Here is a 26,195-nt window from a genome sequence, read left to right as displayed (position 1 = left end):
GACAAACTGAGTCATAAGGCTCATTAGCATGAAACCCAAAGGTGGAAATCCATAGGGTAGAAATACATTTTTAATGGTAGTTCATTGTCAGCCAATATTCCACAATGTACTTGCATACAGACAGGTGACGAGTTAAAGAAAATACCACAATAAATGGAGGGAGAAACATTGCAAATGCTCACATTCAGGTGTACTGCATGATAAGCAGATGAGACTTAGACTACTAACTTACTGTATTGTTGGTTTTATTTAAATCTGTGACCTATCAATGCATTATATCTGGATGAAATATCTTTCAGGCTGGGTCTAGTGACCTAGACTGTCAATATGAAAGCACCAAAAAAAAAAAAAAAAACACAACCAAAAAACCACAGTCGGGTAATGCAGCTTTTATTCTTTAAAACTTTCTTTTTCTTAAATAGTCTTTCTTACACAGCATATTGAGCTTTTTGTGAAACAGATGGCATAAATTCAGAGGTCTTCTTTACTTTGGACATTTTAGAATAGTGTTTCTTGGTTTCTGGCCCAATATGTGCTCATTGTTCTTCTCTCAACCAAAATAATAAAATGATACTATTCAGTTTATCTATATTTGCAATTCATCTCGCAATAGGTTGAAAATGTTTCAGTTGTATGTAGAAAATGACGTATGGCCCACATGAGTAATATCCTGTTTTGATCTAAAGACCAGCACCACAGAAACCCCAGACCCTAACATTTATCCACAACAGAACCAAATCTTTTACCACTCCCAGCCTTACAAACGTCCATCACACAACCCAACTGTTCCCAAAAAATCCTTTTTTCCCCTAGTTAACCAATACAACAAAATACATCAACTGCAGTTACGGTAATGTTCATCAGGTGAGTACAGCCACGGTTTGTGTAGGGTGGTTTGTTTGGTTGGGCCTGGAGTTCAGGAGGGTTCACATGTCAAGGAGCAGCACCCTGGGGTCCTCCACAACCGACTTGATCTTGCGCAGGAAAGTGACGGCCTCTCTTCCATCGATCAAGCGATGGTCGTACGTCAGGGCAACGTACATCATGGGACGGATCTCCACCTGAACAAGAGAAAATTGCTTAGTCCAAATTCAAATGCAATGATGGTAAAATATTAACTTGATTTCATATAAGTATATCAAACATCTGTACACCATATTTTCATGCTACATTTGTTTTAAATTATTCAGTTTTACACTTGTCAGCTTGGAAAATACAGGCCAAGTGTACATCTCCTTGTGATGTGCTCAACAAGCATATTAAGAATATTTTCTCGTGGACACAGGATTGTTACCAAGAAAAAGAACTAGTGTCAAACAAGTTATAGAAAACTGCTGACTGTCACTGGGTGTGGATCATTAACGACGGAGTCAATAAATGGAAGATTAGAAATAGTCACACCAGTGAACACTTAATAACTGGCGAACAGAAGGATAAAGTACGATCGAGATTTTCTGAACCAAGCCCCACTCTTATTTTATTTACTTTTATTTTCTTAGTGCATTTTGTGATTTGAGTCCACTGGGTTTTTAAAACTGGAGTCTGGGGACCAACAGGGGCCCTTGAATGGACTGTAGGGAGAACGGAGTATTAGGATTTTTATCAAATTTTTTGGGAGGTTTGAGCGACAAAAGGGATGGCGTTTTTACTTGATTTTTAATTCATAGTGATCCCAGACTTATTTTTTTTAATCTTCAAACTTTAAAATAAAAAACAATTATCCAGAGGGAAATCCTCAAGACAAAATCGTCAAAAATTGGGGGTCTGTGATCTAGTAAGCATCTACTGTGGGCATCCTTGACATCTAATCGCTAATATTTTTGTCGTCAACAACAACTTTATCAATTATTCTTTGATCTCCTGAAGATATTATTCAATTAGATGTGACCATTCTATTGCTAAATGTTTCTTCTTATTTTTGTACACAATCATGTATTTGCATGTTTAACGATGACGTAACAAACCTTGCCACCGACTGCAACAGGCCTGTCAAAGATGCCATGCATGCCTAAAATAGCAGACTGTGGTGGATTGATTATCGGTGTGCCGAACATGGACCCAAACACGCCACCGTTGCTGATGGTGAAGGTCCCGCCGTCCATGTCCTCAACAGCCAGCTCATTCTTACGGGCCTACAGACACACATCAACATTAACTATCAATCACATCATAAGAAAATAGCAAGACCACAACCTTGAACAACAATCATAACATAACAACACTACATAATGCTTAAAATGTGTCACTATATGAAAAATATTACCTTTTCTCCCAACAAACTGATGGCCTTCTCAATATCGGCAAAATTCATTCCCTCCACACTTCGAATTACAGGAACCACCAGACCCTGTGAGAGAAGTCATATTACTGAATTTTCTGCCCTGCACATTAGAGACGAGTGGGCTTTAAAGCACTTAGACATGGCGTTACAATATAATGCACTTCTCTAACCTTTGGCGTGGCCACAGCCACACTGATGTCGACGTAGTCCCTGTACACAATCTCTTTGGTTGTGTCATCAATTACTGAAAATAAAGAGAAAGCATTAAGATTTTACACGGAAAAAATATGTATACAGAAACTATTAATCTTCATTACACTACTAAGAGTAGAGGTATTTGTGCTATTTTCTGTTATAAGGTGAAACCAACAGACTGTTTTAGTTTTTTTTTTTTTAAAAGGGCAGCACTACAGACCACCCCTGCTTCATTGTGGTCTGTTTAAATGGGTCAGGGTGGTTCAAAGGCAATAAATAAGCTGTGTTGGTTTCGAGGTTTGGCAGTAAATATCGTGAAACCTAAATCGTTTTCTTCAGCAGACACACTTGCTATGACTTGAAACCACACATGCAAAAGGCAGAGTCAAACTGAGACCACAAAGTGAAGTTTCTCTTCATAAATTATATCTATACCGGCATTGACAACAGGTTGGTCAGCCAGAGCGTAGGCAGCAGCCTTCACAAATGCAGACATGAAACCCAACTTCATGTTATGCTTTTTCAGGAAGGCATCTTTGTAAGACTTCCTCAACTCTGAGATGTTGCTGCAGGGAAATAGAGAAAAGGAATTAATTAACAATTTGGCATTAAGGCAACAAGCAGGACTGAAACCTAAGACATACTCGATTTGATGGGAGTCATGAAAAAAGAAAAGGAAATCTGTGGCCTAACGAGTAGCAAGATTTGGGAATTTGAATACACATTCATACAAATATGAAGAATAGAGAGGTGCTTGTTATAATCATCAGAGATTGAATTTTAATGCAAAAACCCATTATTTTATGTTCATGATGTGTCATACTTTGAATCAGTGAACAGGCCAATAATGTAATGTTGTATAAAAATAATTTTCAATGTACTTGACAGATGTTAAAGTTGGTTACTGCTTTGTCGCTGTTTGTACAATGAACAGACCAGAAATGTATAAATGATCATTAAAAAACTGGTATTAATTAGATAAAATAAGATGATCCAATAATGTAACCATGTTATGAAAGATACAAACCTAACGTGATTTTAAAGGAAAAACAAACTATGCCTTTTTACGGTTATAAAAAGAATGCTGTTACAGATCATGGTGAATTAAAGCTATTGAAATTGGGCTGCTAATCGTTTCACCATTGCTCATTTTTCTCTTGTATCTCTCATTTTAATTGTTTGTTTTCCTGTCTCTAACCCTGTTGGAGCTCTAGGGTTTCTACACTAACATAATTAGCCCCTCCCAAGACACAGACTCTCCGAGAAAGGAGAGAAGAAGCGATAAAAATCTTCACTTTCTAGAGCCTGTAAATCTTATTGGGCTGTCATAAAAGCCCATATCGGTTGAGGCAGCTCTTCCACTCAGAGCGCAGGTCTCTGTGGGCCCCTACAGATGCTCCAGCCTCCTGCTCTGACTAGCTCCTTCGGCTCCAGATGAGCCCTAGCCTGGGAAGTCTTCCTCCAGACCGTCAATGTCAATCCAATTAGGATACATAGAAAACCCTGAATAGCCGAAAGCTGACACCACACATTTGCGGGGAAAAGAAATCCTCAAAGTGTCCTCTTCAGCACAGGGGGCAAGTGCAGACAATAACATTTCCTTGTAAATTAATAAAACCTGTTTTAACAATTCTTATCTTCGTTTTAGATGGCATTACGACCAAATATTTACATTCCAGTGTTTAAGAGGATATCGAGTTTCAAAAAGCTTTTCCTATTGGGCAGATTCCAATCTATAACCATTTGTGCAAATGTTGTTTAGGCTTTTAACACAACAGGCATTCAGTAAGTATACTGTATCCCTACTAAATACAAATACACACTTACATACATGTTTCTAAATGTTTGCACAGATTTTGTTTCCTACACTCTAGGTCGGTCTGTCTTTTTCCATTCAATGGCTTCTATTTAGAAGTGTTAATGTAGCAGAGCACAGTTCACATTTATCATCTAAAATAGCATTGAGGGCTTAATAATGTAGGTCAGCTAACCTAGAATTTCCTACCTCATGTCGACCTCATTAAACGTAGTCAACATAGCGCAGGTGTTTTGGGCTTCCTTCAGTCTCTGGGCAATTCTCAGTCTCATGCGGTTCATCTTAACCTATATGGGGAAAAAACAAGAATTATTAGACTCGGTTAACAGTCCCAAACTCTGACACTACTCTACAGGACCAATAAACCAATCCGAAAGTCATCAATATTATTTAGAGATTAGGGATTTTTACACTTTACCCTGCTCTCTGTCCTGGCACCTTTAGCTCCACCCTCTGCTGGGGCCGCTGGTGCGGCTGGAGCAGCAGTGGGCTTGATGGCCGAAACTATAAAAAGACAAAGACGCAGTTTCCCATCAGTTTAGCGGAACTGGTGAAAGCCGAATAATGATTAATCATGTAAGCCGGAGGTCAAGAGCACAGATGTCAAGCAAAACAGTTCTCACATGACACTGACCGTCTGTCTCATTACAACTAACCTGGTTTGGTGTCCATAGCATGTGCTGGCACAGGTGGCACAGGGGGCATAGTAGTGGGAATGGGGCCCACGGCTGAGGCGGGAGGAGGAGGTGGAGGAGGTGCAGCAGAAGGTGGTGGGGGGGCTGCAGCGGCCGGGGCCTCAGCCTTTGGAGCTTCTGCAGCTTTTGGAGCACCAGCTAAAAAGACAGAGAGGTGAACAGTTAGGAATAAACTGACTTTAGAGTATAATCTTGATAATTGTATTTATTTATTATTTTATTGAAATAAAAATATTAAAGACCTCCTTTTCGAAGCTTAAAGAGCGGAGTTCCTCCCTCGACCTTCCCTCCATCAGGAACCAAAAGCTCCTCAATCACTCCAGCAGCAGGAGAGGGAACTTGCACTGAAGTCTAATAGCAAAGAAAAGAACAAAAAAATGTCTAAATAATCACAAGTATGAAACAGAAATGTAAAAAGTTCAGATATTTTCAAAGTGGCATATAAGTTGTGCGTTGGCTGGAGCTGAACTAATGAATGCATTCATTTATCTAGGTGTAAACTTAACTATCATCAAGCTCAATGTATTTGTTACGGTTTTATAAACAATTATTGAAAAAAAAAAATATTCACACAAAAAAAATTAAATTTTTTAAAATGTAAGTAGGATGCTTTTTTTCTGGGGGAAAAATGCCCCAATTATTTTCTTTTCAATTACCAGCGATTGACGATAAGGAATAGTTTTACCTTATCAGTCTCAATTTCGCACACCACCTCATCCTCTGCGACGGTGTCTCCAACAGCTGGAAGGAGAAAAATGCTTTAGCATCTGAGCACAAATTGACCTCCGTTTGTTTGGCTTGGTTGTGATTTGGCTGGTGACTGTATCAGAAGCAACTAACATAAGCATGTTCTGTACAAAAGGCCCTAAACCTGCTGTGATGTGTTCATGTTCATTAATAAGTGGAGTCACCTTTCTCCCACCTCACGTCCCCCTCTGTGACAGATTCTGCGAACGCAGGGGTCTTAACTGTGACGACTTCATTTCCTGGAGAACGAAGACAAGTGAAAGGAAATGCATTTCTTCACTCTACACATCAGTGGCTGTGCTTCATATTTGGATAACTGTAGAAATTAAAGACATACTGTAGGCTACAGACGTCCTGAAGTACTGGATCTGGAAGACGCTGGACCGGGGATCAGATTTTCTGAAGAAAACAAAAGACAAAATAAAATCAGACAAGTAGTAAAAATCCTTGGAAAATGATCATACCATTCAAGATTGCAGAATAATATGATGCAGGTTTTGCATAATATCATTTGAAGTAACAGACAGAGATGCTGATAATTGTAAAATAGCTTAATGACAGTGGATTGGTGGCAAAGTTATGATCCTTAACAACTGATCGGCTGAAGACTGCCCATGTCAGAAAATCAACAACACGCTCTGCAGATCTACAGTATCAGTGTACTATTCTTCAAATAGTTTGGTGTCTTTATGAGTGAGTGTACTTACACATTGTTGTTGAAAGTAATAGAGTGGTTGACTGAGAGGGCTGTAGGAAAACGAGGACAAGGGCAATGTGTTAGTAAGTTCCTGCAGCGGTACTAACTTTAAAACTTCAAGCTTGAACAGTCAGCACACATACCTCCTGTGGCCCGACGAGCCAACACATTATTCCCCTGTGAAAAGGTAGAGTCAATCATTACAAAGTATCTGCAACTTTTTAAGTGTCAAGGACTGCGCTGAATAAAAAACAGTCACAAGCATTAATGGGAAAATATGTGCACATGAGTTAATATTTAAGTTAAATATGGATTGTCTGACTGTGGTAGTCAATAACAGTTGTAACTGTACATAAATGGCAATGGAGTCAACAACAGGGAGAGAAGTCAGAGCTGTCGGTCAAAGGTCACTGCTTACCCGCTAGAGGATGACCTTTGACATGATCAATAAAATGATCCTCAAACAGGTGGCTTGTGTGGAGACCTGAACCAGCAAATGCATGCTAGATAGTTTCATGTGAGCTGCTGATTTAAAAGCTGCATTAAAGCTTCTAATGATCTGCAGCTAATCTTACTAACAAGCTGCTAATTAAGACACTGGGTTATCTCTGACTGTGTTTGACATCTGACTTTGCTGACCTAGCCTCTTATACAGCTACACCAAGTTACACTCTAAAAAACGAGATAAAACATTTATTCAATACTTGTATTAAGTGAGCAACAACTACGATATGACCTCAGAGTGACAGCTAAACTCGGCTTGCTAACCTACCCATACAGTTAGCTTAGTGTGGCTAGCATGTGCTTGCTAGCTACATAAACATTATTGGATAAGTTTGCGTTAACTGTACATGAACACGGACCAGATACTTTCTGCTAAGGTCAAACACCTTTAACATTCATGCCAAAACCAGAGACCAACCTATGACAGAGGGCACCGCATTTAACTTTACCACAACCTGCAGCAATGACTTGTGAAGGAAAGTGTCATACTGTCCTTGGTTTGCAATGTTACGGCCTGACCGTGGCCTACAGCAGCGAGCTGGCTAATGCTAATGCTAACTGTATTATAGCCGAGCTGACTGAAGCTGCGCCTCCAAAGACAGCGACGAGTCCTGTCGCGGGAGGCAGGACAACAGTTTAGTCGCTTGTTGCCTACCTGACGGATGGCAGAGAGGGAACGGCCAAAATTCCTGGTGAGACACCGGGAATGGGATAACATGGTGGCTGTGTGACAGCAGCCTGCCAGCGGAAGGGAAACTCTGTCACACCGACAAGCTGCAAGAACCGAGGAAGTGGTGTGGGACAAACCAAGTGCTCCGAGCGGAGGGGGGGCCAGGGGGAGTCCTCGATGTGGTCCCCTCTGACCCCCTCTGTGCTATCCACTGACCACTGAGACAAACAGTCATGGAAATAATGTATTAATAAAGTGTAAATACGGTGCTGCTATAACCACCTTTACAGACAACATGAAGTAACAACGTAAAAACAGAAGCTGTTAATATAAAAATATTATATTGTAATCCTAATATGAGACTATATATGGTTCAGATTTTGGATATTATTGGATAAATCATAAGTGTTTCCCTGGTTTTAGAGGCTACAGCAAAGTAATGTCATTTTTTAAACTTACCAGACTGTTCTACTTGTTCTAATACTTCTCACCCACCTGGTCATTATATGCACATTTTTAATGATTGTTCATCAAAGCTCTCATTGTGTTAATATTTTTTTAAGGCCATGTCACCCAGCCCTAGAATAGAGATGCAAAAAGATCAAGTCTACAGGTACCAATGTAAACACATAGAAGAGAGCAGAATAGCAACAAATAGGCTTGAATTAACTTTTTCAACTGAAAAAGCTCATGTTTGTTAATAGTGGGCTATTTCACACAGAGGATAATTACTTTTTTATTCATAATTTAACTTTTTCAACTCAACTCTTTGTGTTTATGTGTGCTTCATGTTTTATTCTGTTTATGTTTTGGAGACAAAGCAACTGATTGATTTAGAAATAGCAACAGAGTAGCCTATATCAACTTATGTGGGCCTACATCCTTTGTGTAGCCCATGTGCTGAGATCTTGTTTTCCAGTAATAAATAATTATTAGGACAAGATTATTAGTGCATATTTCCAAACAGCCTCAGACCACATCAGTCTTTGTGACTCAGTCCCAACCTCAGTGAAGAAGACTATCACTCCATCACCTTGCACATACTTTCCTCCTCTTGACATTATGTGGGTGATGTGCAACCACCTCACTGCTTTCCACATGGCCACGCCCCGGCTCCTTTTGATGCACCCTTCCACTCCCTCTCACGCACAGCTGCTGTCCGACTCACAGTCTGACTGCGCAGGCCAGCAGCTCGGCACCGCGTCCCCAGCGCAACAGGTAAGGTCCCATCACTGTGTGTGTCTGTGCGCCGCCGCGGTTACACTGCAGCCCTGTCGGAGTGTGACAAAGTGCACGCCTGCAACTTCTCAAACCTCATCACTTCACTTTAGTGGTTTTTCTCGAGAGGGCTTTGAAACTCGTGGGTAGTTTCTGACACTCTCACGCAGGCTTTTACAGTTCAGCCGCCAACTCTAATCACATGTTTGGTGAGTTTTTTGAGTATTTGCTCGGTGTGTATGGACTGTTAGGTGACTGTTTTCAAGTATATTTGGTTGGCTTATTGTTGTAATGTATAGCTTATTGTTTTGGATTCAAACTCCACCTGTTCTACTTTCAATAATAAATAGTTTTTACATTTTCTAATATAATTTCAGCTGTTAATTGCATGCTTCTCCCTCAGGCAGTGAGTTTCAGCTAATATAACCATTTATCCACAAACAGCTCCAGAGTCTGTTATATTGCAGGAAATGTACAAACTGTAAAGAGTGAAGGAAACATTCAAATTACTCATGCTGTCCAAAAATTACAGAATTAAATCATCTCAAACTTTGCTTTATGGCACAAGTGAGTGTTTCTGCATATGCTCCTAAAGCAGTTCAGTCTTTTTGAGAGTGTTTATCGGTAGTAAAAGTCAGCAATAGAAATGTAAGTGAAACTGCCTGATACAGAATTATTATCTAATGTAGAAAGATAAATCTGTTCTTTTCAAGTCCACCCTTTATGCACTTGCAGCCCATTGTGTGAGCGTTACAGCACAATATTTTAAAATGCACTTAAAGGGAATAAAGCAGAACAAGGCTTTTGAGCTTTTTATTTTAAGAAGTGAGGATCGTCTCTTGATCATTCCTTGAGACAAAAAAACCCATGAAAAATAAAGAGGTTTTCATGATATTTTCTCTGGTAAATAATGTATTCACAGAGCCGTTTCTTGTGCGTGCACGCTCTGTGGCTTTCATAAGCTGAAATTCATCTTTCATGGATGTATCGCAATTGTTCTTTTTAGCCTTTGTGTTAACCGTTATTACAATCCTGAGATGAAATGATACAAAAGACTGCGCTCCCGTTTATTGCTTAAAGATGAAGGGTCTATTTTCACATGACAGAGGATCTTCAAATACTGCAGACTTCTTTGATTTTCTATTATAGTAATTTTAAAATTTAAAGTGTAATTTCAAATTCTATAAGCAAAATGAAACCTGCAGTTGTGTCTATTATATTGATTTGATTATTTTCCCATTACAATTTGATACACTTTATATTTACTCAAAAAAGCATAAAGAGACATTACATGGTATTGTCATAACTGTTTATTTAAATCAACAGGCAAAGAAACAATAGCATTTAAAAGCAATAAATGGCTATAAATGTGATTGTTTTAAATGTGTTTTTCATTATTTATTATCTTACCTGTTTTCCATTTTTCTATTATTTCAGATTCATTTAACAATACTCTGATTCTGCAACGTGTGAAGCCCTCACCAGTTTTCTCAGTGAGGATGAACCTCAGTCATCCAGACCAGAGCATGCACAGCTCCAGTGAAGGCTGCCTCGAGGACGACAAACCTGATGTCATGCTGCCTTGCTTCCGCCGAAACATGTACGACGAGCCTCTGGCCTCGTACTCCAATGGATCCATCATCTCTCAGCTCCTCCGCAAGACAATCCACAACAAGAGGGCACTCGAAGAAAGCCATTTCTACCTTTCCAGCTCCACTGCCGCTGACTCCGGCCAGGAGGACCAGAGCAGCGTCTCCTCAAAGGACAGCACGGTGGAAGCCGCCTCTCCCAGTGCTCACGTTTCCACGGGAGGCAGCCCGGAGGGGGAGCATTCCATGACTGACCACCTGCAGGCTAAGAGGGCCAGAGTGGAGAACATTATCAGGGTCATGGCGGGCTCTCCCAACAGCAGGCAGCATGGAGACAGTGAGAGGTCCGACACAGACGCCAGAGACACCAGAGAGGCCCGAGAGGCGTACAGGGAGAACAAACGTAAGCAGAGGCTGCCTCAGCATCAGGAACACAGTGTTGGAGGACCGGTGAGCAGACGACCTGGCAGCAGCAATAGCGACAACTGCAACACCAAGGATGAGGAGTGTCACAAGCTGAAAGAGCAGCTCCACAGCATGCAGAGGCTCCTGCGTCAGCTCCAGGAAAAGTTCCTTCAAGTTTACAACCAGGAAGACCCTGAACACGACAGAGACGAGACAAAAGTTGATCATGACACCCTGGGAGAAAGCATAGCATCACACTACAACAGCACTGATGACGACTTTGAAAGGAAGAACAGCAGAGTGACTGCAGAGTGTAAGGACCGAATGAAAGTGGTTGGTTATCTGGTGCACCAAAGAGAGAGTCAGAACCTTCAAGAAACCTTGAAGCAGGAGCTCTCCAGGGCTGTGAATGACTGTGTGGACAGGGTGTTCAAGAAGGTGTCCGCCACAGGGCTGGACCTGTCCCCTCAGCAGCGCATGTGCTCATCGCCAGAGATACAGATCAGCGTGGGTGTTGACAGGAAGAGCCAGCAGGCCGGCTCCACCCAGGAACAGCCCCAGGCTGAGGAGGCCTCGGTGAAACCCCGCTCTTTGGAGTACTATGAAAGCTCCGAGGCTCAGAGCCCACAGGACCAGACAGAGGCGCTGTCACTTGTGGTCCGCAAGCCGGCAGTGACCCCTCTGAGCTCTGTCACCCCGACAGTGAAGAGGCCCTATCCTGTGCACCAGGCACCATTTCAGTTCAGCTACAGCACCCCTCTGCATGACAGCCAGATCCTAGAGCATCTGCTAAAGTACGGGCCCCATTCCAACTTTGGGGGCCTCCCCTGCATGCCCCCATCAATGGACCGCACCTCCCCAGACTCAGTGGACCTGCCCTGGGACGCCATTGCCATGAGGTCCAAGGTGACATCCAGCCACCTTGGCCACCACGCTCGTCCCTCCGCCTTGGGGGCAGTGACAGTCGACAATCTGTGTCTCCCTCACGTCAAGATCGAGTGTGGTGAGCTGCAGAGCATGGCTGAACGAAACCCCTACATGTCCCTCAACATATCCTTTACTTCAAAACAGAAAAATTAGCTGTGTTTTTTTTTTTACATCCTCTTAAAGCAGGGTAAAGAAGTATATTGTTTGATAATGGTGAGAAAAAATATATAAAATAGAGTTGTTGTTTTTTTTTTTACAGATGTAGGTTGAAAGTGAAAGTGCGGTAAAAATAACTGTGGTTAAAAATACAAAACAGCGCTAACACAGCAACTACATTTTGTTATAAATGTATTTACTCAAGACTCAAAAAATATATAAATAAAATAAATTGAAAACCTTGATATCACGTCATACTATTCCCTACTATCTCCGTTAAAGCAGGGTTTGTTTTATGATAGCTTATATATACTGTATTTATCCTTTTATTTTATACAAATTCTCTATATCTCAGCTCCTCCATCTGAACAATGGCTGGTTGAGCTTCATTGCAGCATGGGCAGTTCCAGTAACAAACTTCAAGGAGAATTTTGTCTTTGATCTCGCTAACCCCATGGAAAATTACAGCGTCTTCTTTAATCTGAGCCGAGTAATGACTTTAAGTTTAGAAAAAGACAAATAAAAAGGAATACAAGGCTTTGATAAGAATTGCCAGGAACAAAAGCCAATTTTTCAAAGGCAGAGAAAGCATCGGTTTCTGTTTCAGGAAGCGTCGTTTTTTCAGACTTGAAAAGGTGCAGGATCTATTTCTCCATCATCAGAGTGATAGGGGTGCATCTAAAAGGTCACATCTGAGTGCTGCTGGAAATCAAAAGTGCCTGCCAACCACAACACTTGAGCTCTTGTCTTGAGCATTTGTTGTTGGATACCTTTTTCAGAATGTACATGAATGAAATAGAGTGCAAGATAACAGTATTTCTGGCCTCATAGGGACTCTTAAAGGAGCAGGGGGGAAATTCAAACTTTTGAATTTTATAATTTACAATATTACTGAGGAAATAAAATAAACTCAGAAATATTTATTTTTCCCTTAACTGAATAAACAAGCTGTTCTCAGAGGAAAATAAGGTCTCCAGAAAACTGTTTGAAGCTAGAAAGGTGGCAGGGTCCGCCACATATAAACAAAGTAAGACAGTATGAAATTGTGTTGTCCTTTAAGATCAGTTTGTTTATTCAGTCATGAAAACGAAGACATATGGTTTATTTAGTTTGGTCCGGCATAAAAAAAATCAGTCATGGAAGATCTTTCTCTTCTGATTAAAATTTCTTCTCCAAAACTACGTAGTGCACCTTCAAGTTTTCTACTCAGGGAAAAACGTGCTCATTTTTTGGAAACTAGAGTAACATTTGTTTTATTTTAATTATGTGGATTATGATTGGAGTAATATCTACATTTCATCATTATTTAATGCCTAATTTAACCGAAATAAATCATTTCTTTACTATTGCTCATTGCGACGTAAATAATCCAGGAAAAAATCCTAAATGACTCACAGAAATATTCAATTTTGTTGATTCCCTCGTCGCGAGGCATTACAGAGAAATATTATGTGGTGCCTCTCAGGATTCGCTTTATCTTTACAGTGCAAAGAGCTCTGCTTCTCTTTGAACAATACCACATAAATCTTTCATCCCAACTTCCTTATTTCAAAGGTAGGGTTCCCTAATAAAATGTATGGTGTGGTGACCAGATAAGGAAATATTATGACCTAAGGCGTGGTGGTGGACTACAGAGGAAGCGCTCCTGAGCGTCTTCATTGCCATAGGGGGAAAACCTGAGAAGGTATTGAATTTATTCATGTGTGCAATGGAGGAAATATATGTTGTGATATATGTGGAACATATTTCACACCATTTGAATTATTTTTAAAATATATATTATCTATAATTTTGTAGTTTCTTTGTAACATTTTGACCAAATTTCCCATTTTTGCCGGAGGAAAATAATAATACGGCGACATATGTCGTCTTTAAATCAAGTCAGCTCCCTTTTCAAAACATTTCCAAACAAGCTGTCTTAACTGCCAGGCATGAAGTGCTTCGCTCTCTAATTAAAAATCCCTAATCTAATTCGTAATTCTGTTTTGCCAATAAGCACATGTTAGGGTCATTATTGACTCCCTGGTTAATGCCGAGCTGTTCTTTAGGGAAATTCAATTTAGCCGAAGATTGAGGCAACACAATACTCTGGTCTGCTATCACTTTGCACACGACTGTATGATGTGTGTTGTGTTTAATTGTCAGCGTTACTGCCTTAACGTAAATGTGAACATCCAGGAGGGCCTCACCCCGAGCCATCTGAAGAAGGCGAAGCTAATGTTCTTCTACACCCGCTACCCCAGCTCCAACGTGCTGAAAACCTTCTTCCCCGATGTCAAGGTGCGTGTTTTTTACGTATAAAACAAACGGTGCTTTTTAGGATTGTTTGTCCTGCGTTTATCGACTTGTCAGTGTGTGTTTGGGACGGAAAAAATTCAGCAGTGTGTCGGAGGAGAGAAACAAAAACGCAGAGGGTTTAAATAACAAAGCCACTGAGCTGCTAGTATGTCCTGGGGGCAGAGGGAGATACAGGGGCATTCTCTCTTTAAAAAAAAGCCACTCCAGTCAGCAAATGGAGTGACAAAGGACTCTGTAGGCAAGGCATTACTATTGAGTGTCAACAGAGAGTTGGTATTAGAGACTTGTGCGGCTGCAACCAGGCGGCGGTGAGCTGGCCCTAAACACAACATCCTGTGTTTTTTGGCCTTGGTCTCACGTCATGCCTCCTCTTCTGTCTCCTCTTTTTTTTATCTTCTCTCTTGTCTCCTCATCTCATGTTATCTCTTCTCATGCATCCTATTTGTCCTAACTTCCTTCATTTTAGGAAGAGTATATTATTCCTAATTCTAGCACAAGCTCACACTCAAACCTCCTACTTTTCTCCTCTTGAGTTTCTCTCCCATCCCCTCTCCTATCTCCTCTCCTTCCACCACGTCCCATGGATCTCCGAGCCAGTGCGGGCCCCTGCCCCTCAATCTGCTCTGACCCCCGGGGTCAGGGGGGAGGATGCTGTTGCTGCAGCCCTGCGAACGTCTCCTCCTTGCTTACAATCCCGTGGTGGGAAGTGGCACTGAACAAAAGAGCACCTAATCCCAGTGTCTGATTCCATCCTATCAGCCCGAGTCAATGAGAGGGAAGCTTCCTTCTGTCCTTATGCTGCCGCTTTCTCACCCACCACACCAGAGAGAAGAAGCGTCTTTGATGCCTGCCCAGCCCTTAGGCATTTTTTTCTGTCTTTCTGGATGAGGAGATAGAATAACAAGACTAATGTCAAGACTGAGTTTAGAAATACAGAGGCCTGACAGATGTTTTTTCACCCCGGACATTGGTGGGAAAGGATCAGAGCAATTAATGTCTCGTAGAGTGACAGACCATTTGGTGGCATTTTTGCCCTACAGGTACCAAATACAGGTTTTGAGTCAATTATGAAAAGGGTTTGGTTTTTAATTGAAAAGCATGAAGGTTAATTTTCTTAAATTTCTTTATGCTTTAATTGAAGTCTGAAATTAAATTCTGAAATTACATATTCCATTTATCCTGAAAAGGATGATCTCTGCTTTCATTTGCTGTCATCACAGGCGGCTGCAGGATGGCCCCGTTAATCCCCTGCGATAAAATTATGAATGGTATTAAGTGACGTTTTCTCTCCATTCCCAGTTCAACCGCTGCATCACCTCCCAGCTGATCAAGTGGTTCAGTAACTTCAGGGAGTTCTACTACATCCAGATGGAGAAGTTCGCCCGCCAGGCCATCGTTGACAGCATCAGCGATGTCAAAGACATTACAGTTAGCAGGGACTCAGAGCTGTTCCGGGCACTGAACATGCACTACAACAAAGCCAACGACTTCCACGTAAGTGTCATCCGTTAGTCATTCATTCTTTTGTGTTGTGGTTTGCATCGAGATCATTCTAGTTGATTTTTTTTTTGCTTATGAGGTTTTGTCAGAAGTCGAACGGGTCTCGTGATGTTCATGCACCGTGGGACGCATGAGTCATTTTTGTTAAATTGGAAAAAGATATTTTCAGTTCTTTTCTTCATCCCTGCTCCAAAATGTAGACCACCTGAAATTCATATTAATTTTTTTATTTTGTCGCTACATAAATTGGTTATATAGTTAGACTCTATCTTAAAGCAAAAATGTCATATTATGGGAAAAAAAGAAAACTAAATAGAAACTAAACTAAAGGGAAAGAGAGAGTGAGTTTGTAGGATAAATAGGAAGCTACAGCCAGCAGCCAGTTAGCTTAGCACAAAGCTACATGCTGACAGCAGGTTAGTAACTGCCCTGACTAATGTGTCAATGCCAGTGCTTTAAAGGAGTAGTTTGACATTTTGCTTTCTGGTGGCAAGATAGACAAAGATTGATACCACTCTCCTGTCAGTATGTTAAATAAGAATCTTAGCTGCTGGCCGTAGCTTCATAGGCTATTTAACGGACAGTTGTGAGAGTGGTATCAATCTTCTCAGAGTAAGCATAACTCCCAAAATGTCGAACTACTCCTTTAAAGCACTGAAGTCGACGCATTCGTCACAGCAGTTACTAACCTGCTGAAGCATGTCCTCCTGTCAGCGATCACGTATGTCCGTGTGCTGACCTGTTGTGTCACACCGCACCTGTGGCTGGCCAGCCTTTACAGCCATTATCTAAACTCCAGAGTGATGCTTTATCAAACTGTGGGAAGAGGAAGCCGCAAAATCCCACTAAAACAACTCAGGATTAGAGGACCAGTACGCCTGAGCGAGGCCGAGATTGCTACTGATGCGGAATGCTGAGAAAGACGCTGTGGATTCCGAGGGAGAAGGCCGTTCGGTGGGAAAGGGACGGGACCGTTTTCTTTACCTTGGGACCAAGACATTCCTTTCCCAGGGATGCTTTTGTGTCAGGAGATGAGGGGAAAGAAAAATAACTTATGCCAACAACTGTTGTGCTAACCAGTCAGTGGATGGGAAACAAGGGCTGCAGGGCGGTTTTCTCCCAGCGCCCCTTGCTTCTAGACTTTTTTTTTATGGATCCTACGTTAGCTACGGGTCACTCCCAGACTCCTACCCCATTTTTAACCTTAATCCTACCAACTCTTCCAGTTTAATCACAAGTGCCTTATTCTACCATTCCAATCATTCAGTTCAATTCAAATGAAGTTTTATTAGATGGAGCTCATGTTTGTCATGGGTCCTAATTTAAAGGGTCACACACTATAAGGGGTCATTTTGAAGGAGACACACACAGATGCAGCAGACACAGATAAAAAAAAGTATTGAAGTGGTTTTATTTCACTTATTTTATATTGGTGTTGAAAATACCCTGATTGGTTTCAACATATAAATACAACACAATTCATGTTTATTTTGAAATTACCAGAATCCAAAGGATGGTATTTACACTTTAAAGTAATAACATGGAATGTACTTGGGATGAAAGCTGCATTTGTATTAATGAAAAGTATTTATTTTTGTTTTACACTATATGAAAATGAACTGTAACTTTCTTTAAATAATACATATATTATTAAATATTATTAAATATATATGAAAATAATTACTTAATAACTAACTAAACTAATAGCTTGAGAAAAAAATAAGTTAAAGGAGACAAGTTATGCTCATTTTCAGGCTCCGTCTGAAACGCTCTGTTTTAGCTCCTGGCTTTTAAAGGCCCGCCCTCCTAAATATCCAGTCTCCTCTGATTGGTCAGCTCGCATACACCTGAGCAAGCAGCGCTAACAACAACAAAGCAGCTGTGCTAAATTAATTCTTACATGACAAACTAGCCGCTAGGTATAAATTATGCAAATGTTTGACATGTGGATGTAGTGTGATGTCACAAAGTCACTGAATTAAAAGGGAGACTACTGACGAGGCGTTTTTTCTGTGGGAGAAACGAGCTCCGATTGGCACAGACGTTGGGCTTTTTAACCTTTTAAGATCTTTTACATGTACAAGAACCTATATAACACACTGAAGGAAAGGAAAAAGAAAAAGCATAATATGTCTCCTTTAACATGTTGCTATGATCTTACACACGTTTATTCAGTCATTTATAACTGAATCTAACCATCTCAAGTCTTTTATCATTTCATTTTAATCTTCAGCTCCTGGCCATATTCTTGATGCGATCCATAATCATGGTTCGTTGACAGGCCCTCACAGTGCTGGGTAGAATCCCTGGGAAGAAAGCTCACCGGTGGTTAGTTTAGGTTCACGAAAACAAGACTAGCTAATCAAAGAGGCCTCTATAATGAAAGTTAATGATTGCAGCATTGCATTCATTGTATGTGTGCAGAGAACAAAGAGACAAGCTCCCTTTCATCAGTTTGAGTGTTTGAAGAATTGCGCTACAGGTCTTCTTTCATATGTTTTTGACTTTGAGAAAACTGAAGACGGATTGTAACGCAGCTTTACATGAAGAGCGTTTTCAATATGAGAATAAGGATTTACCTAGATTGACTTCACTTGTCCGCTTTTCTCGTCTTTTACAGGTTCCCGACAGATTCCTGGAGGTCGCTGAAATCACCTTGCATGAGTTTTACAATGCCATCTCTGCAGCCAAAGATTCAGACTCCTCTTGGAAGAAGGCCATATACAAGGTGATCTGTAAACTGGACAGCGACGTCCCCGATGAGTTCAAGACGTCTTCCTATTTATAGGCCGGAGTGGAGAGTTATTACAGTGAAGGCATTGAAGTTAGTCACTTGACAGTATTATTTCATCTTTTCTTGTAGTGCATCTTAGTGAGGTGAAATGTAGATGTTGGATAATAAATCATTTTGTAGATCTGTAAAGACACGCACACACACACACACGCACACACACACACACACACACACACACACACACACATACACACGCCATTTTATCTATAGTCTAAAATGCTGTATGTGCTACTTTTCTCAAAAAGCAGATGAAAATGAAAGCTCTTGTGGTTTATTCTGTTTATTAGTGTTTACTTATATAATCTGCCTCAACACATTCAGAGTTTGTAGGTGTGTAAAAATGTTTACAGTGTAATCATGCTTTTTCGATATTATAAAACGATAGTGTAGCCTGGTGAAGTTGAACTGGAAGAGATTTTTTGACAATTACTGTCAGTATTACTTTGTTTTCATTTCCTTTTCATTTCATAGCCGTGTGTGTTGTGTAAATGTACATGCGCCGCTGTTGTATGTCGCATAATGTTCTTTAATTATGTTGTAAACTATTAGCTTCACAGAATGTGCACGTGAAAATAATGCAAGTGACTGCCATGGGTTTTATTATCATGTATAAAGGTCATGTAAAGTACAATCATTTTCTGATATTTCCCTCACAGACATTGTACTGGATGATTATTGAAATTAAAGATGCACTAAATTATAATATAAAACTTGTGTGTTATAGTTTTCTTTGACACAACATTAAAGGGGCACTACTGTATTTAGTTTTGGGGGAGAAATTCAAACTTAATTTTTATATTTACAGTATTATTGAGGTAGTAATACAAACTGAATAAACAAGCTGTTCTCAGAGGAAAATAAGGTCCCAAGAACACTGTTTGGAGTTAGAAGGGTGGCAGGGTCCGCCACATATAAACAAAGTCAAACAGTATGAAATCATGTTGTCCTTTAAGGTCAGTTTGTTTATTTAGTTTGTTTAGGCATAAAAAAAAATCAGTCAATGAAGATCTTTCTCTTCTGATTAAAATGTCTTCCCCTAAAACTACATAGCGCACCTTCAACATACAGCACTTTAAAGAAACAAGACACACCAGGTGAACGCTTTGTTTTTGGCCGCAAATGTTGAACTCTCCCTATGAAAATACTGCGTGTCACTGCCGAGCCCCTAAGGTGCCTCTAATCCACGTCCAGCAGCCAGCTGTTAAATGTCCCCCAAACTATGCTGTTCACATTGTTCACCGAAGCCAATTCAAGTCAACTTTCTAAGGCCTGCATTCATTGTGTGACCGCTGCGGATGCAGACAACTGCCATGTCTTAAAAACAGCCACAATGCATTCCCTCCTAATGACTAATGCCCGAGGTGACCTCATATCACAGTTGTGCCACCGAAGCAAAATTCCACAAACCCGTTGACGCTTTCTTCCAGGCACCCGCTCAAAGCACACTGATCGCACACACGCGCACACACATGCACACACAGACACACACACACAAGTTTGGTGATGTCACAAAAATCACAGATGAGCTACTTTTGATGCCTTGGGCTTAACATAAAATCACAGCAGTGAACTAAACCTGATGAATCAAATTCCATCATGTATTTCACTCTGAATGACAGCACGTAACAACTATTGTATGTTTACATGTGTCATTTTGTCTCCTTAAACTTGAACAAAAAGGCAACACGGTGCCCTTAATAATTAAAAAAAATAAAGACATTTATGCAGCATGCAACACAGCATGATGCACCTCTATAAAAGTGTCCTGTCGCTGTGTGAGATTACATCCTCACTGCCCAAAACCAAAACATTTAATTGGAAAACCTGTTAGGCACCCAAGCACCAATTACATCAGAAATGATAACATTAAGGAAATTAAAACATTAGTTGGATTGGTCGATGACAAAGACTGGAGACAATAAACCTCACTAATCTTTTAATAGACATTTCTTTTCAATTAGATCTGTCTTCTTCAGTAAATTGATTTACATTCTCAACTCAATTAAAATGCCTCTGGTCGGACCAAAGTGCCTCGCTCAAATTAATTTGTTGTGTAACATTTTTCTGAACAAGACTTGGTCACCTCTGATATAATGAAAGAAAACAAAGAAAATACCTTCAGTTGTTTAACTGCCTCTGGCTGACAAGGCTTCAACTTAAACAGCGGCAGATGAAATTACGTTCTGTATTAGAGTCTGATAAAAAAAGAGCATGCTTTGTAATGAAGGTGAAATGAAAAGCAAAAGGCAACAGGACGTGATCAAATTTAAACAAAAACACTGTTTGAACAGATGCTTTGTGTTTAACCTCACAGACAGGCACATTTATACAAAGTGCAGCTTTTGATGAAGCTGTACTTCTCTCAGTCTCACGCTGAAAGAGGCAAAAATGAAGAGAATTTAAATCAGAGCCCATGGCTGAGTTCTTGGAGATGGATGAAGAGAAAAGAGTAACAGCATCATCTAGTGAATCTCTGCTGTAATACACACAGCTCAGCTCGCCTCAAAGCCAGTTCATTCATCTCCGACAGTGTAAGTGTCATAGTCTTTCCTGTGTACAGTTTTTTTAAGATTGGAGCCAAACAATAGCATTCTTCTACAATTTAATCTACACTATAAATCAGTTAGACTTTAGATTATAGTCCCCCTCCAGTCAAAAATGTGTGTTTTTCTTCTTCCTACAGTTTGAGCTTCACTGTGCAGAACGATGTACATGCAGAGTTTCACACTAAAAGGCTGTAGAAGAAGTGTATTTTTTCCGTGCTCACAGAAAATTTTATAATAAGAGGCGGGCTTATGAGCACGATTTGTGACATCACAAATAGTTTGGAAGCGAATCCTGGTTCAATATTCAGCGTACACAACTTGAACCCTCCAGTGCACATACACTGAGAATGGACTTGTGTCCAGCAGTTGTCAGACATGCATTATTATTATTATTATTTTTAAATCTATAGCTTAATACATGTGTTTTTAAGTCAAATAAATGAGTCTGTCATGTACTAAACCCTCCACAGAGGGGTGCACTTGTCACTGCATGCAAACTGAACTGCAGTTCAGGGATTCTTCAGGACTTCAGGGATGTGGACACCATGAAATCTTTTATAATTGTCAACATCCTATTTTCTATATTTGTGAGTTAGAAAAAGCATGGCTGATTGTGCACAGTCAGTGTATGTGTGTGGTTTAATAATATTAATGGGAAAAGGAGCCAGTATCTCCTCTGCAGGGTCCTGGAGAGACAAAGACAGGATCAAACCTCCCTGAGCTGGAGGCCCTTTTGTCTCTAGCTCAGGGATGTTTGATCCTGGGGGACTGGGGGCATTGGGACAGTCCCTCTGTTTAATCTCCAGCTCATAGATACGGGCTTTTTGGCAGGCTCGCACAGGGAGGGCGCAGGGAGCAAAAGGGAGTGCAACTTGAGAACGGAGGCCGCTGACTTTAGGCTGCCCTTCAGACAACCACTTCTTGGTGTAGTTTGGTGTGATCACCAGTAAATCTTTATTAATTTTAATTGGAGCCCCCATTTAAAAGAGCAATTAAAGCGGATTAATCGAGCCCATCCCGTATAATGTCTTCTGTTAATTAGTTTGTCAGCACTGTTTTAATATCGCTTAATGACTTCATATTTCAGGGATGACATTAAAGGGATGCTGAAGGAAAAGAAATGGCCTTATCACAATGCGCTGCTTTAATGGGAGATGTCCCCCGCCAGCGGGCAAGGTCAGGCCTGGGGCCGCTGGGGAGGAAGAGGCTTCAGGGTGGCACAGAGGCAGCCACCTCCAGGGATACACTGCCTCACTCACGCTGCCACACAGTCAGTGTTGTACATACACTCTCCCTCAGTCGCTGGGTATACAAGTAAATCAGGCGGGGAAGGGATGATTGTTGTTGTCAGATTCTGTTATTTTGTTGAAAATACCTCAGAGATATTCAGATGAAAGCACATGAGCGAGGTTAAAGGTTCAGCCTTTTTCTCAGTGCATTTATTCACATTATTTTTGTCCCTTTTTCCTTTTCTGGAGTGGAGAAACATCTTAACTCAGCAGACGACAGAGCAGCTTCTATGCTCAGGTTTTGAGATGCCTCAATTCATCCTCCACCCTCCACCATAAAAATAGTTTTATTTTAATAAAATACTATTCACTCATCCCTTTATGTAATTTTTGTTTTGTCAGCAGCATAAAGGGACTACAACAAGCATTTTGATAGAACTTTGTACCTTGTAAAGATAAAGGAAAGTTTAGGGGGAACCGATGCGATGTAAGTGTAGGTAACCAGGTCACCAAAGTGCTTAAAGGGCTCCTTTATCTTCACATTATTATTATTAAAAGTCTCTTCCTACAGTTGAATGAGTGAGCTTCTCTGTGTAGATTGATATATGTGCAGAGTTGGACACAAGATGTCTGTTTTCACATTAATTACTCAAAGTGTACATTTTCTCTGTGCTCACTGAAAATCTGATGAGAGGAGGCGGGCCTAGGGGCATGATTTGTGACATCACAAATAGATTTAAAGCCAATCCTGGTCCACCATTCAGCCTACACATGTGTGATGTGGGAACCTAAAGCCCCGGTATCTTGTGTCAAACTTGTTAACTGTGTATTCATGTATTTTAAATGAAGTATGGGTGCTATTTTACAGATTTCAATGTGGTAATTATACTTCCCCCCCCGGCACAAACCTCGTCAGACACACATTAGAGATTTTTCATGTATGCATGTGTGGAGGGGAGCTTTAATATAATTTCCTTGGTACTGAATGTTGATTTTTTTTATCAGTGTCTTTTGCCTTACAACAGATACAACAGGTGGATGTTAACATACAGTTCAGCTCCTTACACAGTGTCTGTATCAGCCTGTGATGCTCCTTCTACAGTGACACCGATCCAAAGGTGGCCAGGCAGCAAGAAGTTGATAAAAACCAACAGCACATCCTCCTTATTGCAGCCCTGGCTGGCGTGCATCCCTGCTAATTTGAGTGTGCCCTCGCACCTCCACTCTCCTCAGCAGATTCATAAATCTCATTCCCATTATCCCGCTAATTAGCCGGGATTACAGGAGCATGTAATGCCCCCGCTTCCCAATAGATTGATTGGAGGACGGTCTCTTTGTTTTGAAATCACTTCCTGATTGATGTACAGAGCCCTAGTTTGCAATTGTAATGGCCCAGATGTTAACAATCAAATGCGTTTCCGCTCCAGGAAGTAACAGTCTGTCATGGAAGAGGAGCCAGCCGAGCGTGTAACGACACATCACAGGAGTGTGGGGAAGGAGGGACTGCGGAGGAGGGGATGGAGGGATGGAGGGGGGTTAGGTACTGGAGCCCTGGCTTGAATTGCTGCTGAGAGAGGGCACAATGTCCATGCCCATACTTCCATCTGAACTGTACTCAAGATCAGTGCTTTTTTTTTTTATAGTGTTTTGAGTGTGTTTATTGATTTTCTAATGCTGTATTCATGATCTGGATTCGTTTTTTATTGCTTAAACTGGCCCCTCGTTCAGTTGATGGTCAACCTTAAAGGCTCACATGAGCTGATTTTAGTGTAGAAGAGATGCAGAAGCCTTTTCCAAAACTTCACCAGCTCATTAGTGTTGCAGATGTTATCAGTGCCAGTTTCCTCCTCTGGCAAATCAATCCACTTTTCAACAGTAGAGGGCACTATTGTCTAACCAAACTGGCTCCTTTGCCTTCCTCCTCATTCCTTTTTTCTTACCCTTCACCAATAAATCACTTTCCCGGATAGTTAATGGATATAGAAGCAGATCATGAGTGAGCTATCTGTGGGGCGATAATTTAAGTGAAGATCCCCACACTGATTGCAGTGAAAGGTTATTTATTTCAACAATAATGCAGGACACAAAGGGGGGAATCTGGGCAAGATTACCAGCTAGGGTACGCTAGAGTGCTCATCTCCAATGGAGCAGCGTGTAAATTGGGTTCGCTTTCCCCAATGAAAATACAGACTGCAGTTTATTTCAACTTTATGCACATGGAAGGCTGTGCTTCCCTCTCAAGGGTGGCTGGGGACTAAGAGATGGTTGCGCATATGAGGGGAGGGTGGGTTTAGACCTTGAAAAATGCCCCTTTTGTCCCTGAGTCTCCAGAAGGCTGAACTATTGAGGTATGGTCCCCCATCCACCAGTTCCCACTCTCCTCTAATTAAAAAACATGATGACAATAAGGAAATGGTCTAAAGCATGTTGGCCTGAATAATGGACAGAATAAGCACAGGCTCCTAAATGGGACCGAGGAAAACTCTTTGTCTTTGTGAGCTTTTGTGTTTGTAAGTGTGCTTGTTTTGTCCACAGTGGTGCATGGGCACTATTGATTGACTGGGTTGGTGGACAACCGTCCGCAGGGCACAGAAGCCAGCTCGGCTCAGATACTCCAGTTCTCCCCTCATGCAGAAAAATGCATGATTAAGGCCCAACTGACATGTCTAAAAAGTCCTGGAGAGAGCAGAGGAAATAGCTCCATATGCTGCCCCATGTGGTCACAGCATCCTGAAAGTATGGCACCGCTCACTGTGTGGTTCTGCATCACTTCCAATAGCCTCTAATCACCGGCCTCTGCAAACAATGCCACTGGTAAACACATGGCGCGGCGCAGTGTAGGAACTTAAAAGCCGCAGCGTGCGATGCTCAGCGGACTTGGGTGTACAATGTACACTTTTACATGTCTGTCATGCTCCAGGCTTTCAACTATGCTGTCAGTGAAGATATGCATCGGACATGGATCCAATGCCGTGTGAGATATAACCATTGGGTAAAGGATGGGAGCCCTTGAGCTGCATGATAAGCACTGTCACAGAGACATAACATATGTATCTATGCTATGCTTTGCTTAACGCTCCAGAAGGCTTCGGCTGACTTTACCTGAGGTGGCAGGTGTATTCCCCTGCTCAGGAGTGAGGGGATCAAAGCATCAGTGTCTGAAGTAGAGTGCAGGCATGGAGAGCCAAGAGAGGGGCGTCTTTAGGACTCCAAGGTTTGGACTCTCCAGGGGGGATCTCTATTCCCAGATGGGCCTCCCGAATCATCAGACTCCCACCTCAGGGTGATGGAAGCTAAGCAGCCCTCTCACTGCAGCCCTCCATCCAGATGGGTGGAGCGCAGGTCAAATCGTCCCAGACGAGACGACTGGCTGGGGACATTTGGGTGGCTGGTCCCAGGGGGACAGTATGAGAAAAGAAGGAACCTGCCTGAGACTGGCAGCTGCAGCACTCCCTCCTGGCCTAACACACCCGAGGGTGTGCCTGCTGCTCAGCTTGTGCCCCAGTGGCATGTGACAAATGGTGACATGCTTCTGCTCCCCTGCTTTGTTAGATCGGTGGCCCTGATTGAAAGCAACGCAGCAGGCATCGCTCAGATCCATATGTCTGCAGAGAGGGGGCAGACTCATCTGCAGCTTTGGCGAAACGCTCAGACAAATGAAAATAAAGTGATATCATTCCAGCGCATAAACGTATGCAATTTTCTGCAATAATGGGGTGGTGGAGATGATCATATGCACTGCCGTCATTTTATTTACATATGGATGAGTCCATTTTTGTTTTTATGCACACCACTCTCTTCATTAAAATGTGCAGCTGAAGTCATTCAAAGAAGGATCATATTTCATGGAGGAGTGAGGAGAGTTCCAAAGGATTCTGAAGAAATAAAACAAGGAAGGAGACAACTGAGCCAGGCCTTCCACTGAACT

At 41.4% G+C, this 26,195-nt stretch overlaps 2 protein-coding genes across 2 annotated transcripts; one reads left to right on the top strand and one right to left on the bottom strand.

Moving 5' to 3' along the window:
- Nucleotides 1–374: 374 nt before the first annotated feature.
- On the bottom strand, nucleotides 375–7,727 carry dlst (dihydrolipoamide S-succinyltransferase). Its single transcript, XM_084381120.1, has 15 exons — nucleotides 7,591–7,727; nucleotides 6,575–6,608; nucleotides 6,442–6,481; nucleotides 6,072–6,133; nucleotides 5,899–5,973; nucleotides 5,673–5,728; nucleotides 5,230–5,338; nucleotides 4,949–5,125; nucleotides 4,711–4,796; nucleotides 4,482–4,579; nucleotides 2,912–3,042; nucleotides 2,452–2,525; nucleotides 2,264–2,347; nucleotides 1,965–2,132; nucleotides 375–1,061 (listed from the first exon to the last, which is right to left on the bottom strand). The coding sequence occupies exons 1-15, from the start codon at nucleotides 7,651–7,653 to the stop codon at nucleotides 927–929; spliced, it is 1,392 nt and encodes a 463-aa protein (XP_084237246.1). The 5' UTR covers nucleotides 7,654–7,727; the 3' UTR covers nucleotides 375–926.
- A 1,056-nt stretch (nucleotides 7,728–8,783) lies between these two features.
- Nucleotides 8,784–19,156, top strand: prox2 (prospero homeobox 2). Its single transcript, XM_084381160.1, has 5 exons — nucleotides 8,784–8,823; nucleotides 10,261–11,873; nucleotides 14,079–14,180; nucleotides 15,498–15,692; nucleotides 18,319–19,156. Exons 2-5 carry the CDS (start codon nucleotides 10,323–10,325, stop codon nucleotides 18,484–18,486), a joined length of 2,016 nt encoding a protein of 671 aa, XP_084237286.1. The 5' UTR covers nucleotides 8,784–8,823; nucleotides 10,261–10,322; the 3' UTR covers nucleotides 18,487–19,156.
- The last annotated feature ends 7,039 nt before the right edge of the window (nucleotides 19,157–26,195 follow it).

The sequence above is a fragment of the Pagrus pagrus genome, assembly GCF_965226575.1.
Source record: "Pagrus pagrus genome assembly, chromosome: 18".
In the NCBI taxonomy this organism is placed as follows: domain Eukaryota; kingdom Metazoa; phylum Chordata; class Actinopteri; order Spariformes; family Sparidae; genus Pagrus; species Pagrus pagrus.
This window is presented reverse-complemented; position numbering and strand designations above follow the sequence as displayed.